Genomic DNA, 17,394 nt, shown 5'->3' with positions numbered 1-17,394 from the left:
CATGAGTATGCAAGTATTCATTTGCATGGGGCCAAGGACAGAAAAGCATATAAAAACATAAAAAAACTTTCTGGTTTTGTGACTAGTTGATCTGACTTTTTTGAAATCTGCCCTTGAAATTATATAGAAATAGACCAGGATTATGTTAAAAATTGACTTATTTTTAAATCTGATAACATCTAGGTCATAGACATCCCATGTAATGCTAATAGATGTGATTTACAAATAAGTATAAATAGGAGATCTTCACAATGACAGAAACAGTGTAAGAGTAAAATGCTGTCATTCTAAATATCATTCTAAATTCACACAACTGTGTAAGTCATGTACACTTCTGCTTTCTGGTAACTCTGCTGAGATACTACCATATTATTTAATTATGCGAATTAGTCCATTAGAATCAGTAGGCTTAGAGCTACTTCAGCGGCATGAAAAAGTACTTCAGCTACACTTAAAAACTAAGTAGAGGAATATTAGTTGCAATTTCACTGAAATCAAGGTTAAGTTTTGCCATTGAAACAACATTGGCAGAAATAGGCATAAAATCAGAGTTCAAAGTATAATCTTGGATCCACCAAAATCAACCAAACATTTTAATACATTTTATGTACTGTTCTGATATTTCACTTTGGTATTATTTTCTGCAGGTGTATAAATGCATTCTATGCTAGTCCCACAGCCACAAGCCGACATGTAGTAGCTGAAGCTGAAAAAGTTTGGTTAACCTGGAATCGCTGGAGTTTGGTCATAAGCTCCTCAAGTTTTTGGCAATGTTCCACCAGCTGCGCTGATAATTTCTTCCAACGGCCAAGGATCACCTCAATCTCTGATCGATATCTTTGGCTGACTTCTGCAGGGGCTTTCCTGGACATGTCTTCCACAGTTGTGCTGAGATAGTTCAGGCCCTTTTGCTGCTCTTGCAGAGAACTCTGTAAAGCCTACGAATAAGAAGCAAATGGTATCCTAATTCATGTGTCCAGCAATTCTCTTTGCTTTGCAAACATACGTGAGATTGCTGAAGAAACAACTGAAAACTAAAAATGTAGGTCACCTTTGCTCAAATATCCAATGATGTATTCTACTGAACAATTTAGAATTGCTTTTCTCACAGAAACTTGAAAGTAGATTTTTTAGTTGAATTGAGAATATAACCAGAGGTGTTTATACTTGTTAATAGAGGTGATCCATGTACACTTCATCAATTTGAGGCAGGAATTTACTGTGCCCCTAATGATTACATCTCAAAAGACTCAGACTGTACATGGAGATAAAGAATAAACTTAGACTTGCTTCTATGATTTAAAGTTTTTGATAACTTCTCAGAACTTTCACAATTATTTTCCCAGTTTGCTGTATCTAACTTTTTTCTGTATCCCACATTTATTTCTGAATGTGCATTACTAGTTGCATCAAACCACATGCTGCTTATCCATCCAGTAGTGGAAAATATCAAACATTGAAATGCAGGGAAGGTTTGTACCCACTGGCAAACTTGTTCCACATTTGTGTCTGCTTGTAAATCTGTCAGGAAATCTAACAAAGCCTGTGCTGCATTTTACAAATCACAATCGTTTCCGTGTCAGCACTGGAAAATGGAATGAGCTAAATCTATGCTTAACTACCAGAGCTATCATAAAAAAAATATTTTATATGTCATGGGGACAAATAAAGGCTTTTGCTTAACATGTTTAATATGTTAGAAAATTGGTTTCAATAATGAGGAACATTTCCAACCCTTTAAGGATCAATGTGAGTAGCAACTCTCTTGAAGCCCTTGTGTAAAACCTGAATGGGTATAACTCACTCAAGACCCATAGGCTTCAGCAGACTCATGACAACTAAGGGTTCTGTCTCTCCAAACTTTTCATTTGAGATATTTGTTCCCACAGCCTGACCACTCACCTTGAGGTCCCTGAGTCTCTGCTCCATGATTTCATATTCAGCAACTGCAACCTGAGGCATGGAGAGTTTAGTTTCTGACTGCTGGATCCACAAAAGTATAGTGTTCATTGTCTCTTTGTAGTGTGCAGGAGGCAAACTGTCAGAAACTACATTCAATGAGGAAGAAAAAGGAAAGAAATAAAATAATTTTGTGCTTCATTATTCGGTTTTCTGATAGAAGATGGTTGACAAAAGGATAAATGACAGAGCCTCACTGAAGCCAATGGCTATTTTGCAACAGATTGCAACAGGTCCAGTATGTCAGTATCTGATTTTTCCAAAAATTGTGGAGGCAGAAAACTTTTGAACAATGAATACACTCATTCTAAAGTTTATGATATCTCTGTCATTTTTTCAGGTGTGTGCCATTTGACTCTCTTGTCATAGGCCACGTGACTAGTTATATGGCCAAGACAACTTGTTTGAATATGTGTGCTTAGAGATCAGCAAACAAACTATTGTACTTAATCCAGAACCTAATTTCAGAAATGCAGTATGAAATAACATTCACTTTTATGGCCCATGTTTGTGTGTTTAATGTTTCTGTTCAAGTAAAATGTCCTGTTTAAGACATCTGTTAGAAAATTAATCTTTCTTTTGCATTAAAGCTGAATTTTATTGAACTGTGCTTATTGTGCCAACATTACAGCTGCTGTAAATAGACAACATCTGGCAACACATGAGCAAGTCATTAGCAGAGATACTCCCTCTGCCCTCAACAACAGTTGCTTCTCTGCTCACTGAAAAAAATGCAGGCAAATAGCATGGTTGGTTGGAAATGAAGCATTTCCAATTTGTACCACATAATAATGAAGAATATAGAAAAAAAATGTTGCACCTATTTATCTCCTGTATGTTACTGGTATGTCAGAAAGAACAGCTCTTAGAAATTATATAGCTTTCCAAAAAGCCATTTTAACAAACAACACAAAGCTTTTAAGTGCAAGCTTGCTTACATTCTCAGAATTAAATATACTCCAGATTAACCTAATTTTTTAGTGATCAACAGAATGCTACTTAAAAAAAAAAAATATTTTCAGTTAGGCATCATAATGACATACTAAAATCAGCATCATTTAAGCTCTCTGTTGTGGCGTATGCACATTGTATATGAAAACCTTGGCTGATCTGACATATCACACACACCTGGGGATTTACAGAAGAGAGGACTTGGTACTAGAAAAGAAAAGAATTTCTTTCCTTGCAATGTATTTTCTTTACACAGAAAGCAATAATAATACATTCTTGGAAACAAAGAAAACAAACATTTTCCATCTCATTGAATAGCATTCTCAATCTTTTTATTTCCTTAGTGAGATTTATATTGTCTTTGATTTATTTAATCCAAACAATTCCCACTTCCGAATAGAATATGCATTTAAACACATCATTTCAAATGAATGGAGATATGATTCCGACAGCTCAGACATATTAACGGAGTATACAATTCTGAAGATCAGTTTTATTTAGAAATATGGAGTTCTGTTATGTAATATTTGACTTCCATAAATGGTTTTCTGTAATTGAAAACCAAGTCTTAGGACTAACATATGACTCAAGGAGCTATATAAAAATAATAGCTGGCTTTCATAGCAAAGAGTACCTCAGAATAGGTGAAAATACAGGATTCGCTGCTACAGCAAATTCCACCAAACCACATGAAATACTCATCCTGAAAGCTTGGCAATAATAATAGTTTTACTTTTAAAACCACACAAACACTGCAAATGTTTTAGAATCATAGAATAGTTCGGGTTGGAAAGGACCTTAAGATCATCTAGTTCCAACCTCCCTGCTATGGCCAGGGACACCCCACACTAAACCGTGTCACCCAAGGCCTCATCCAACCTGGCCTTGAACACCACCAGGGATGGAGCATTCACAACTTCCCTGGGCAACCCATTCTCGTGCCTCACCACCCTCTCAGTAAAGAACTTCTTCCTTATATCCAATCTAAACTTCCCCTGTTTAAGTTTGAACCCGTTACCCCTTGTCCTGTCACTACAGTCCCTGATAAAGAGTCCCTCCTCAGCATACTTGTAGGCCCCCTTTGGATACCGGAAGGCTGCTAGGAGGTCTCCACGCAGCCTTCTCTTCTCCAGGCTGAAGAGACACAACTTTCTCAGCCTGTCTTCATACGGGAGGTGCTCCAGCCCCCTTGATCATCCTTGTGGCCCTCCTCTGGACTTGTTCCAACAGTTCCATGTCCTTTTGATGTTGAGGACACCAGAACTGTACACAATACTCCAAGTGAGGTCTCACAAGAGCAGAGTAGAGGAGCAGGATCACCTCCTTCGACCTGCTGCTCATGCTCCTTTTGATGCAGCCCAGGATACGGTTGGCTTTCAGGGCGCACACTGAAGCCACCTCATGTTCAGTTTCTCATCAACCAATACCCTCAAGTCTTTCTATGCAGGGCTGCTCAGAATCTCCTCAGTCCAACCTGTAGCTGTGCCTGGGATTGCTCCCACCCAGGTGGAGGACCTTGCACTTGGCATAGTTAAACTTCGTAAGGTTGGCATCAGCCCACCTCACAAGTGTGTCGAGCTCCTTCTGGATGGCATTTCTTCCCTCCAGCGTATCAACCGAACCATACAGCTTGGTGCCATCAGCAAACTTGCTGAGGCGCACTCAATCCCACTGTCCATGTCACCGACAAAGAAGTTGACCAAGACCGGACCCAACACCGATCCCTGAGGGACACCACTCGTTACCGGTCTCCAGCCAGACATCGAGCCATCGACCACAACTCTTTGCATGCAGCCATCCAGCCAGTTCTTTATCCACCCACTGGTCCATCTATCAAATTGATGTCTCTCCAATTTAGAGACAAGGATGTCATGTGGGACAGTGTTGAACGCTTTGCACAAGTCCAGGTAGATGACGTCAACTGCTCTATCCCTGTCCATCAGTTCCGTAGCCCCATCATAGAAGGCCACCCAATTGGTCAGGCAGGATTTCCCCTTTGTGAAGCCATGCTGGCTGTCACCAACCACCTCCTTCTTTTTCATGTGCCTTAGCATGCCTTCCAGGAGAATCTGCTCCAAGATTTGGCCAGGCACAGAGGTGAGACTGACTGGTCTGTAGTTCTCTGGGTCAGCCATTTTCCCCTTCTTGAAAATGGGGGTTATATTTCCCTTTTTCCAGTCATTGGGAACTTCACCTGGCTGCCATGATTTTTCAAATATGATGGCCAGTGGCTTAGCAACTTCATTCACCAGCTCCTTCAGGACCCGTCGATGGATTTCATCAGATCCCATGGACTTGTGCATGTTCAGGTTCTTAAGATGGTCTTGAACCAGATCCTCTCCTACAGTGGGCCTAAGGGTCTTCATTCTTACAGTCCCTGCATCTGCCTTCCAAGACTTGGGTGGTGTGGTCAGAGCACTTGCCAATGAAGACTGGGACAAAGTAGTCATTAAGAACCTCAGCCTTCCCCATATCCAGGGTAGCCAGTTCTCCTGATAGCTTCCAGAGAGGGCCCATGCTGCCCCTGGTCTGCCTTTTATTCGCAATGTACCTATAGAATCCCTTCCTGTTATCTTTCACATCCCTAGCCAACTTTAATTTTAACTGGGCTTTAGCTTTCCTCACCTGGACCCCAGCTTCCCAGACAACATCCCTGTATTCTTCCAGGGCTGCCTGTCCTTGCTTCCACCTTTTATAAGTCTTTTTTTCCCCTCTAAGTTTCCTCAGCAGCTCCTTATCCATCTATGGAGGTATTCTGGCCCTCCTGCTGCAATTCCTTCTAGTTGGGATGCAACACTCCTGAGCTTGGAGCACGTGATCCTTGAATAACAACCAGCAGTCTTGGGCCCCCCTGCCCTCTAGGGCTATATCCCATGGAACTTTACCAAGCAGGTTCCTGAAGAGGCCAAAGTCTGCTCTCTTGAAGTCCAGGGCAGTGAGCTTGCTGCACACTCTTCTCACTGTACTGAGGATCTCAAATTCAACCATCTCATGATCGCTGGAACCAAGGCTGCCCTGGAGCACCACATTTCCAACCAGCCCATTCCTGCTGGTGAGCATGAGGTCAATCACGGCACCTCTCCTTGTCAGCTCCTCTATTACTTGCAGAAGGAAGTTTTCTTCCACACAATTGAGGAACCTCCTGGATTGCTTGTGCCGAGCTGTACCGTCCCTCCAACAGACATCAGGGTGGTTGAAGTCCCCCATGAGGACAAGGGTCTGCGAGCATGAGGCTGTTCCTATCTGTCTATAAAATTGTTTCATTCAATTTTAATGAGTTATGTTCTCTGTTAGTTGAAGGACTAAATACGACTTCAAGTTAAGATCACAGATGTTTATTTAATCAAGCTAGCATCTTTCCAATTTGGTTATTAAGTATTCCATTTAAAAAGCATTTTTAAGTTGAGTGAAATAATAGCTTTCCTATTTCAATGCTCCAGATCAAGTAGTGAAATACTACTTTTCAATGTCCTTTTCCTAGCTGGAGTTTTGGTGGCTTGTTATGTTTGGCTTTTTTCTTGCATGGGGAGTGCGTGTTGGTTTGTTTCTGGATTTGTTCTTTTCTTTTTTTTTTTTTAAGATTGACAACATGTCATAATTTTCATATTTGTGGATTTATGTCCGCATGCTAAGCATAGTGCATTAATACGGATTCTGCTATATTATATGAAAATTCAAATTGGTAGTCAGAAAGACAGAGCACATCTGCAACCCCAGCTACAGATAAACTAGGCCAAAGACAGAACTGTAACAAAATATCACAGAGGGAAAATACAAATACATTACTGTGAAATATCAGAATACAGTTCCCATCCATAATAGGAAAATGTTGTTGCATTAATCTCCTCCATTTGTAGGCAATGCATTTTGGTGTGACTAACACTGTAACCCTTGAGATCTGACAGGCAAATACATTTACAGTTGTATATTTATTTTAGAGAAAGTGCTTAAACTGGAAATAAAATGTGCAGATAGATAGATGATTAGGATTTATTTTTAATAAGTAGAAATAGTTAAACATGTGAAAATAGTTTTCCAAACAGGTAAAATACTTTTTGTTTTTAATCTTTTCTCCCAGTTTCCTTTTTGTGACCAGATTTTTCAGTCAAAACTCTTTTCCCAAATCAGAAATGAAATGAGAACACAATTATCTCAACAACTATTAAATCACACTGGATATACTGCAATGTCTATTTCCTACAGTGAGGAAATATCCCACTGTTCATCATATCATTTTGAAATAAGAAGAAAGACAATAAATATAATCTATGGGATCATTTTAGTAAAGACTTATTCCCTGAAATGAATGAACTAGATTGTACTGCATGTATTTCCCATAAATATCTCCTCAGTAGTAACTGCAGTTTAAAACCATGCTGATTTTCCCACAACTTTGTTTTGCTTATTTTATAATACAACTACTTGAAGCTATTCATCAAAGTCTTTATATTGACAACTTCATAAAAATTGTGATTCCCTTCTCCCACATCTTTCACCAGAAACTTTCAAAGTGGAATCATAAGAAATCTTGTATAATACACAAACAATATTCTGCAAATGATTTACACTTCCAATTCTCTTATCTATCAAGTTCTTAAAAGAAACAAAAGGGAAGTCCTCCTTCAGTTCTACAAGATACAAGTAAATATCTTTTAAAGATATAAAATTATTTAGGAGATTTTATTTCCCACCCTTATAAATTTTCATTTTTTACTAGAGAGGAAAAGAGCAGAAGACATTATCTCTTACATATTAATTTCACTGGTTGCTTTGTCCTTTTGTTCTTTATTTAAAGAAAAAATAATTGCCAGAGGAAATGGATGCAAAACAAAAATGAAATTGCCTGCATGTTACTTATTAAAATAATATTTTCTTACACACAACTGTGGTGTATCTTCAACTCAAAAAGGACATTCAAAGAAAGTTAAGCAAACTTTATCCATCAAAACCAAACAGTAATGAAATTTACAGGACAGGACACATATAATATTTTTCATCCTCGAGTATGCAAAGATTGGAGAAAAATTATTATACATATCATAACAATTTGACTGTCACTTATAACCCATCTCTCTAAGATTCTTAAAACATGAAAATAATTTAACAATTCATAGTTTAAGGAAAAGCAGACAAATGATTAAGACCCAAAATGGTTGTCATTCTGTTATGGTTACTGTGGTTTGTGGTCTTATAAAATTATGCCAAGACTGAGTTGCACGTATGTAACGTAAGCCACTTTAAAATACCGTAGTAGCAGATTAGGTAGAGAAGCAAATGTATATGCAGAAGAATATACGTACAAGAATATATATAGTAGAATATATATATAATATATAGAGAGAAGCAAATGTACATGCAAAATTACTCCAAGCATGGGATGGGTAAATACAAACTCTAAAGAATCTTGACATAGAATCATTGAATCATTGAATAGTCAGGGTTGGAAAGGACCTTAAGATCATCTAGTTCCAACCTCCCTGCCATGGCCAGGGACACCTCACACTAAACCATGCCACCCAAGGCCTCATCCAACCTGGCCTTCAACACCACCAGGGATGGAGCATTCACAACTTCCCTGGGCAACCCATTCCAGTGCCTCACCACCCTCTCAGTAAAGAACTTCTTCCTTATATCCAATCTAAACTTCCTCTGTTTAAGTTTGAACCCGTTACCCCTTGTCCTGTCACTACAGTCCCTGATAAAGAGTCCCTCCTCAGCATACTTGTAGGCCCCCTTTGGATACTGGAAGGCTGCTAGGAGGTCTCCACACAGCCTTCTCTTCTCCAGGCTGAACAGACACAACTTTCTCAGCCTGTCTTCATATGGGAGGTGCTCCAGCCCCCTAATCATCCTTGTGGCCCTCCTCTGGACTTGTTCCAACAGTTCCATGTCCTTTTGATGTTGAGGACACCAGAACTGTACACAATACTCCAAGTGAGGTCTCACGAGAGCAGAGTAGAAAGGCAGGATCACCTCCTTCGACCTGCTGGTCACGCTCCTCTTGATGCAGCCCAGGATACGTCTGGCTTTCTGGGTTGCGAGCCCACACTGCCGGCTCATGGTCATTATAGAAGGCAAAAACTCTCTAAAGTCGTTCTTGAAATAAATAGGAGAAACATTGTTTCTCCTGAATAATTGATCATTTATAATTATAACAACAATGATAACAATGGTAACTTCACCATTGGGAATTACTGATCCTGCGAACATAGAATCAGAATTTGAAAAGAAAGCACAGTGCATGAATTCATGAAGCAGAAAAAAAGGAAATAAAAATTACTTTTGCTTTGCCACTTTCATCTTGATATCCTTAATTTCACCTGCCACAGAAGTTTCATTTTTGCTTTTTGTTTTAGTTACTTTCGACAAATCTAATGACGCTCCCTAAAACCCATCTGCAGAACAGTCTTATGAAATTGAGAACATGTATCTCACTGAAGACCATAGCTGGATGAGAGTTCACCACAGGAAGTATAAAAAGCAGAAGCACCCTAATGGAGTTTAGTTCAGTCACAGAGCAAGAGGAATGCTGGAATGAATCAGCTGCCACCTAGGAGGTCGCTTAAACCAGGGAGTATTTACTTACCTGACACTAACAGCTCTCCCAGTGCTGACAGGGAACAGGAAGCGAAGCAGGCTGTTCCCTAAAAACACCTCTAACACAGCCGCAGTTAATTTCAAGAGAAGTAAATAAAAAGTTCAATCCCTCATTTTTCACTAGTGTAATTATAAAACTAAGAATTTCCTTGGGAAATCACATTATTCATACTCAGATTATTGCCAATGGTCCATTTCACTCCCTTGTGTACATTACTGTCTGACCTCTATTTTTTTCTATATACCAGTATTCTAGAAATTACTCCAAATGTGTCTGGGAAGAAGGAAGAGCTGTAATAATGGATACAGCATCTTCAGAAGGATCAATTACCTATGGATATACAGATACTCCACAAAGAAAAATGAGGTCTTATTCCCTCATATTTTATGAGGTGTATTTCTTTCATAAAAAACATTTCAAAAGAGTGGAAAAACAACCTAATAGGGTTTAGAATTAGCTTTAAATTAGGTTTTATAACTGTAAATGCTAATCAGATCATTAAGAAAAACATATGAGAAAACCTGAGTTCATCTTTAATAATATTTTATTAAGAAATCTGTGTGCAACCTAGGGAAACTACTAAGTGCCCTTGAACATAAAAAATCTCAAAACAATACCACCACCTTAAAAAAAAACAAAACAAAACAAAACAAAACAAAAAACCATCAAAACCCAACCAAACAAAAAATATTTGAGGGAGACAATCTCCTAGGCCTAGAGAAAATATTTTATGGAAAAAAAAAATCCCTTTGAGAACAGAACAGCTAAATACCCTTATCTATCAGAAAATATAATGGAGTAATGTCATATATATATATATATATATTTACATATATATATAAATAAAGTCAAATAAACAAACAACAAAAAATAACAAACCTCCCAAACCCCTAATGATGAATTAAAAATCCTTTTATCATAAAAAGAAAAATCTAGTGATGAATAAAAAAAAAATAATAAAAAAATTCTTTCTGGCACATATAGATTATCTGCAGAGGAACAAAAAAGGAACAAATACTACTATTGATCTGCAAAACACCATTCAGTCTTTAGGACTGCAATAATTAATTGCAAATAATTTATACAAATAAAGGATGGAAATATCTAAAATGCTCTAGCAAAATTTTAACATTTTCTATTAAACTAAGGCTAAAATAAAGACATGGGTTATGGCCTTTTCTCTATCCATTCAACAACAAAAATAGTCACTGAAGAAAGGAGAAGCAGCTCAGAATCAGAGCCAAATTTTCTATACTTGAGCTTCAGATTTTTTGATTCATAAGACTTTCCTGAATTGAGATCAGACCTAGCACAGTATCCCAAGCATTATCGTTCATATCTACAGCAGAGTTATGAAAGAGTTATAAAATTGTATAAAATCTCTGCAGATAAATGATGACTTTCATAATAATCTCACCTAAAACATCACTATGGGTATGTACTCTATGGGGTAGAAAAGTCTCATCTTGACAGTTGAACTGTTTGATATGAAGCACCTGTGATATAGGGCAGCCACATAAAATAATAACTGACCAGGGCTGCATGAAATATTGATTCAAGGACTTCTGTTCTCTAGCAGTTTAGGAGACTCTCCCTGGTCTGTCAACGCTGCCACCTCAAGACAGGTGCTTCTGCAGGCCAGTGCCCTGGAGGAGCATACTGCAGAAGAGGAGTGGGAATGAATAGCTACAGCCAGGAAGAGCTTTACCAAAGTCCCTGCTCTGTGGCATTACAGTTGAGGCAGTGAACACTACTCATCTTGCAGGACTAACCAACTGGTTAGTTCCTGAGGTTTCACTATAGTAAAACTAGGTGAAGCAAAACCAGCAATTGCACAAAACTGGATATAGAAGAAATCATAAAGAAGCTAGCATTTACCATATTTTCACCTTGGCAGAATGGAGTATATTCAGTATATAAAACAGTGTGGCATTTACAGTTTTTAAATCTTACTACTTGTATATGTTGACTTTAGAGGCATGAATAAACTTTACAGTCCTTAATACTAAATTTCTACAGATCATTCTTTCATCACTTGCTATGACACATTTGCATTTTATTTCTTTAGCTCTTCTATGCATCGTCACCTCTTCAATTTCTATGTGTGTGCACATATGAAATAATTACAGCAGTGTAATAATGCAGTGTTGAAAAAAAATCCAAAGCTTTCTGTGAAAGAATTCAGAATTAATACTATAAAGATCCACTAGAAAGAGCCAGCACTATGACTAATTTCAAACAGTACAGCCATGTAGAGATACTGGTTTAAGGGGCAAATAATCTTTTTGCTGTTGAGAAAAATTATGTTTATAGCTTTTGTCCAATACTTTTTTTTTTTTTTAAATTTCATAGTCAAATACAGAAAGTGTACAGTAGTCACTGACATGCTCTGTTTCTTTAAAAAGGAATAAATTAAACTTTCTATTTCGGTATAGCATTTTCCCCCTTTTGAAAAATGCATTTTATTAAAAATATGGTAAAACATTTTATAACTTGCAGTCATATATTCTGTGTTGCATAAAATAACAGTGTACCACATGATGAAAACCTAGATGCTACTAAAGTATCTACTTTTTTTGATGAGCTTTATGAAGTTACATTTCTAGTCTATGAAAATCTAGAGCAAATTCACTTCTGCAATTAAACTCTCTCCTTTCTACTGACAGAGGTGGACAGGCCTGTCTTATAACCCGACTAAACAGCGACAATTTCATGTTGCTAAAAAATATCACTGAATCTTGTCCATAAATGTGCAATCAAGAGGAGACGTGATGGTAAAATCACTGAGTATAATTTTTGCTTCTGAACAGTGTACTTTCTCTTGTTTTCCTATTAATATAAATATATAAAGCACTGATAATTTATCAAAGACTAATTCAATTGCAAAAGAAGACCACAAAGATTGTATTACTGGTTTAGCATGTCAAAAGCAAATACAAACGTAGGAAAGCAAAATATATACACCTACTCTTTGCATGCTAGACGGACAAACTGACTTCTTGTCATGAACACTTACTGGTCTGTAGCTGCTTTTCTCTGGCATGCATGTCAGCAAGTATTTTTTTGTAATGACTGGTAAATGCAGCCAGGTCAGCATCCAGAAACACTGGCCCTTGCTCCTTCTCTTTGAGTGCTTGACTTTGAGCCTTTAGCCGTTCAATTTGAGGGTGAAGGGTTGACATTCGGATGATTTCATCCTGCATGTTTGAACAAAAGGAAAAAAAATCAAGATAAAGCTGTCTAACAAATGAAATCACTAGTTGGCATGAAATTACCACTGGTTTAATGCACATTACACAACTGTTTTGCTACCAACTACATCAGTTACAGTAAGAACAAATTAAACATTTTTAATATTTTCTCACAAAGCAGTTACTTTGCTCCAAATATGATTGCTGATTGATACCATTGTTTACAGTCATTTTCATATGACATTATCATGTTAGCAGTGTAAGATGCAAAGAAAACAAGACAGATTGTATATTAAAACTGCATGCTTCTTTTAAGAGAGAAGAGACAAGAGACAAGAGTATGGAGAGAAGGCAGAGGAGAGAAGGGAGAGAGAAGAAAGAAGGTGTATTTCAGTTGGAAGGGACCTACAAGGATCATCAACTGCCTGACCAATTCAAGTCTGAGCAGAAGTTAAAGCATGTAGTTATGGCCATTGTCTGAATGCCTCTTAAACACTGACAGGCTTGGGGCATCGACCACCTCTCTAGGAAGCCTGTTCCAGTGTTTGACCACCCTCTTGGTAAAAAAATGCTTCCTAATGTTCAGTCTAAACCTTCCCTGGTCCATTTCCATGTGTTCTGTCACTGGATACCAGGCAGAAGAGATCAGCACCTCCTTCTCCACTTCCCCTTCTCAGGAAGCTCTAGAGAACAATAAGGCTGTGTTATTACACCTTCAGGAGACCTGGTATCATTGTAGAGGTACTCTTACGGGAAGTTTTCAGCAAGAAAACAGGGAACTCCTGTAAGCACAATGCCAGCTTGGAAGTGCCTGAAAACAGAAGTAGTAGCCTCGATCTGAATCTGGGTTTCAAACATTGTTTTCAGCTTCAGCTCTGCAGCCAGAGATTTCATAAAGTCAGACTACTACAAGTATGTCATGCAATTTATAATTTGTTACTACATCTCAATAGATTCCTGTCAAACAATATTAGCTTATAAATAATCCACACCTACAGCACTGTCTACAGTAAGAGAGGTAAGGAAATTTCTATGATGGTGCAGCACAAAAACTCAGAATAATCAGTGAATTGGTGTGACTTTTTTTGTACAGCTACTCTAATTCTGTCATCTGATGACAGAAGAATATTCAACTACAGTATCCACCTTGAATCAAATAGCAGGGTAACAAGTAAAACGGTCTGATATGGCAGAATTTTGGACTTCACTATGAAGACAATTTTCTGGCCCAGATCCTTATGACAGAGGTGATGAGCAACAGCTTTTTAAGGAAGAATCAAAGAGAGAGTCTTACAGGGAAATAAAAAAAAACAACGAACCAAACAAAAAAACCAAGAAGGAATCACAGAATCACAGAACATTAGGAATTGGAAGGGACCTCAAAAGATCATCTAGTCCAATCCCCCCTGCCGTAGCAGGAACACTTAGATGAGGTTACACAGGAAGGCGTCCAGGCGAGTTTTGAATGTCTCCAGAGAAGGAGACTCCACAACCTCCCTGGGCAGCCTGTTCTTCCAGTGTTCCGTTACCCTCACTGAGAAGAAGTTTCTTCTCAAGTTTAAGTGGAACCTCTTGTGTTCCAGTTTGAGCCCACTACCCCTTGTCCTACCATTGGTTGCCACTGAGAAGAGCCTGGCTCCATCCTCGTGACACTCACCCTTTATATATTTATAAACATTAATGAGGTCACCCCTCAGTCTCCTCTTCTCCAAACTTAAGAGACCCAGCTTCCTCAGTCTTTCCTCATAAGGGAGATGCTCCACTCCCTTAATCATCTTTGTCGCCCTGCGTTGGACTCTCTCCAGCAGTTCCCTGTCCTTCTTGAACTAAGGATTTACAAGCATAGTTACCCCTGGAAAGATAAAGAATCCATTTTCTACTTTATATTAAAATAAAGTAGATCATAATGTGGCCCACTGTTGGAACACCTATGAAGTACAATATCATGAAGAACTTGGAGAAGGATCTCTAACCTTGCATTTTTCCAGCTGAGTTTTTACTGTAGCAGGATCTGTTGCTGGTGTGGGTTGTGCTTTCAGCCAGTTTTCTGCAGTAACTGCTGTCTGTTCCAGCTGCTGCAGCTGGGAGTAGAAGTCAATGATGTTATTTTGGTACTCCAGCCATGCCAGTCTTTCACCCAGCAACTGACAGAACTCAATCCAGCGGCTCTTCAGCTGCTCTGATGCTTGTCTAATGTTGTCAGCATTCAGACCCTCTAGAAAGAAAACAAGAGAGGAAGACACTTAAATAAGTCACAAAGAAAAGAATTAAAAAAGAAGTAAAATAATTTAACAATTCAATTTCTGTATTTGATTGTTCATAAATCCAGTTAATAATTTATCATCACATAACAGTCCTGAACATACAGATGTTACACATTAGAGGAGAAAGCATTTGAAAAATATTTTAAGTTGCTGCCAGGGTACTTTTGTTGCTATGGGAATGAATTATAAAGTGCTTTAAAGTACAAGAATGGGAATAAAGCAGAAAGTAGAGATACAATACATAAAGCTAATTAAAACTGCTGTAAGAAATAAGAAAATGCCTGACAGCTGGATTTTGGAAACTATGTTCGTACTGTACAAGAATGTTGGGGTTTTTAATAAAAACACCAATTTAAATGAATGGGAACTATATTTCACAGTTATTTTGATGTTTGTGATAATTCAATCCTTAAGTTTTGCTTTACACATTATTTTAGAAATATTATAAGCATTCAGGAATAAATACATGATCAGATCAAACCTCCATCTAGGCCAGTCCCATATGCCCAACAGTGTTCATTAACAGATACTAAGCAAAGACTGAGAGCCAAGAAACCATAGCTGACAACTCTATGATTGTTTTCAGACAGGGTTTGATTCCTCTGCTATAGTTTGCCTATTCCTGTCTATAGTTCAATAATCATGCTTAACTGACTTCAGTTATTACAGACAAGGCAATTATTTAGAACTATTAAAGGTAAAAGTGCTATATATATTCCGTGAAGAAAGAAAGGCAACACATATCAAAGACAAGCAAAGGTCTTACAATAACATCATTTATAGTTATTCTGAAACTTGAACTCAGGTTGAGTTCAAAATAATATTAACTTAAGCATCTCATTTATTTTTCAGAGGAAGTTCAAATGTAATCCCTAACCTTTTTTACTCTCATGACATGCAATGAAACTCATACCAGTAAGGCCGATATTGATTTTAAAATTAATAATCTTCTCAATCCATTGAGTAATCCTATATGCTTAAGAACATTTTTAATAACATCACCACTTAGACATACACTAGTTTTCTACTTCTTAAAAGCAAATTTAAAAGCAAATGTGACAAAAGCTTTCAGTGTTACACTTTTATGATACACTGTCATTGTGGTTCATCTTGTTTGCAACCTGCACTCCCAATCTGAATTAAAATGACTTTATCAGGTAAAAATAATGGTAAAGTTCAGGTGCAATTTTTGAAGGTATAACACAGGAAATGGAGTCCCAATAACAGCTAAAAGCCTTAAATAAATAAATAAATAAATAAATAATAATAAAAAAAAGTACCGAAAATTTACTGCAATAAAATTTTCTAAAGAAAGACTATAATGCATGCTATATGCTAAACTGCACTAAATGATAACCTTGGATCATGTCTGTTGTGAAGTACCATAGTTCTCTAGTGAATCCTATTCTGGATTCAGCTCAGGACTACTCCATTCAAAGTCACTTGGAAACAGACTGTGCAGTACCTGATAGCAGTTCCCTGGGCATTCTCTGTTTCTGGGGTGTTGCCCTAGCCAAGAAAATTGTACATAATTTTAAAAATTACAAGCAAAAAAGTAGGAAGATAGGAAGCCCAGTACTACTGAGAGATAATGGCAACTGTGGTGACTGGAGTACCTGTATGTAAATTATACTCCAGAACCCAGATAGCACAGTTTAAAGGCTGAACAAGAGTATAAAATGAACCTTTAAGCACGAACAGGTAAACGGTACTTTGACATCTTAATAAAACCCAACAGTGATCTGGTCTTTTGTGTTCATGTGTTTCCATCTAACTACATTTTGTTAACATGTAATGTCTAATAAACATATAGAAATATGTGAAGAGGCAGCATAAATCTGAACAGCATAGCATGTCTGATTAAAACCGAAGCTGACAAGGCACACAGGTACTGAATCTTACAGCAAGAACAAACACATATATAGAAGACAAGCCTTTAACTATGCTGTATTTCAACAATTGCTTCTGTCCTGATGTGACTTTGATTGTAAAAGTGCTGTATGTTCTTTACAGAGAGCAGATATCTGCCACTGTTTTCATGATTACCTCTGAACCTGAAAACATTGCCTATGAGTTTGGGAGAGTAGATACAAAAATACTACTTTTATTTATTCCTCCTTTCCTCTCTCTTTAGCTGCCACAGATTCCAAAGTACCCTTAGGCAAGATTATCAGGGGAAGGAGAGTAATTGATTTTTCTCTATGTAATAATTGTTTTCATTATATTATTTTCTTTATGGATTCAGAGAGGACTGTATTTCAGATGAAAATTTAGATTCATCAGTTCCTCTTCCTTTCACTCATATGTCTCTCTTAACATATCTATACATGAAAATAAGCAATGTTATTCAATTTTCCTTAATTCTTTTCCTTAATATCTAAACTTAGAATCTAAATGAGGTGACCCTGCCCATGGCAGGGGAGCTGGAACT

The 17,394-nt window shown here is 37.6% G+C and overlaps 1 protein-coding gene across 1 annotated transcript in view; it reads right to left on the bottom strand.

Moving 5' to 3' along the window:
- The window catches only part of DMD (dystrophin), a gene marked incomplete at both ends in the record, with an annotated part of 1,114,107 nt that overhangs the window by 695,639 nt on the left and 401,074 nt on the right, over positions 1–17,394 (bottom strand). The window contains 4 exons of the mRNA XM_080612996.1: positions 726–938; positions 1,903–2,048; positions 12,525–12,705; positions 14,673–14,914. Of these exons, the coding sequence (XP_080469122.1) occupies positions 726–938; positions 1,903–2,048; positions 12,525–12,705; positions 14,673–14,914 (782 nt within the window). The remainder of the gene's footprint in view (positions 1–725; positions 939–1,902; positions 2,049–12,524; positions 12,706–14,672; positions 14,915–17,394) is intronic.

This window comes from Psittacula echo (genome assembly GCF_963264785.1).
Source record: "Psittacula echo genome assembly, chromosome: 3".
Lineage (NCBI taxonomy): Eukaryota > Metazoa > Chordata > Aves > Psittaciformes > Psittacidae > Psittacula > Psittacula echo.
This window is presented reverse-complemented; position numbering and strand designations above follow the sequence as displayed.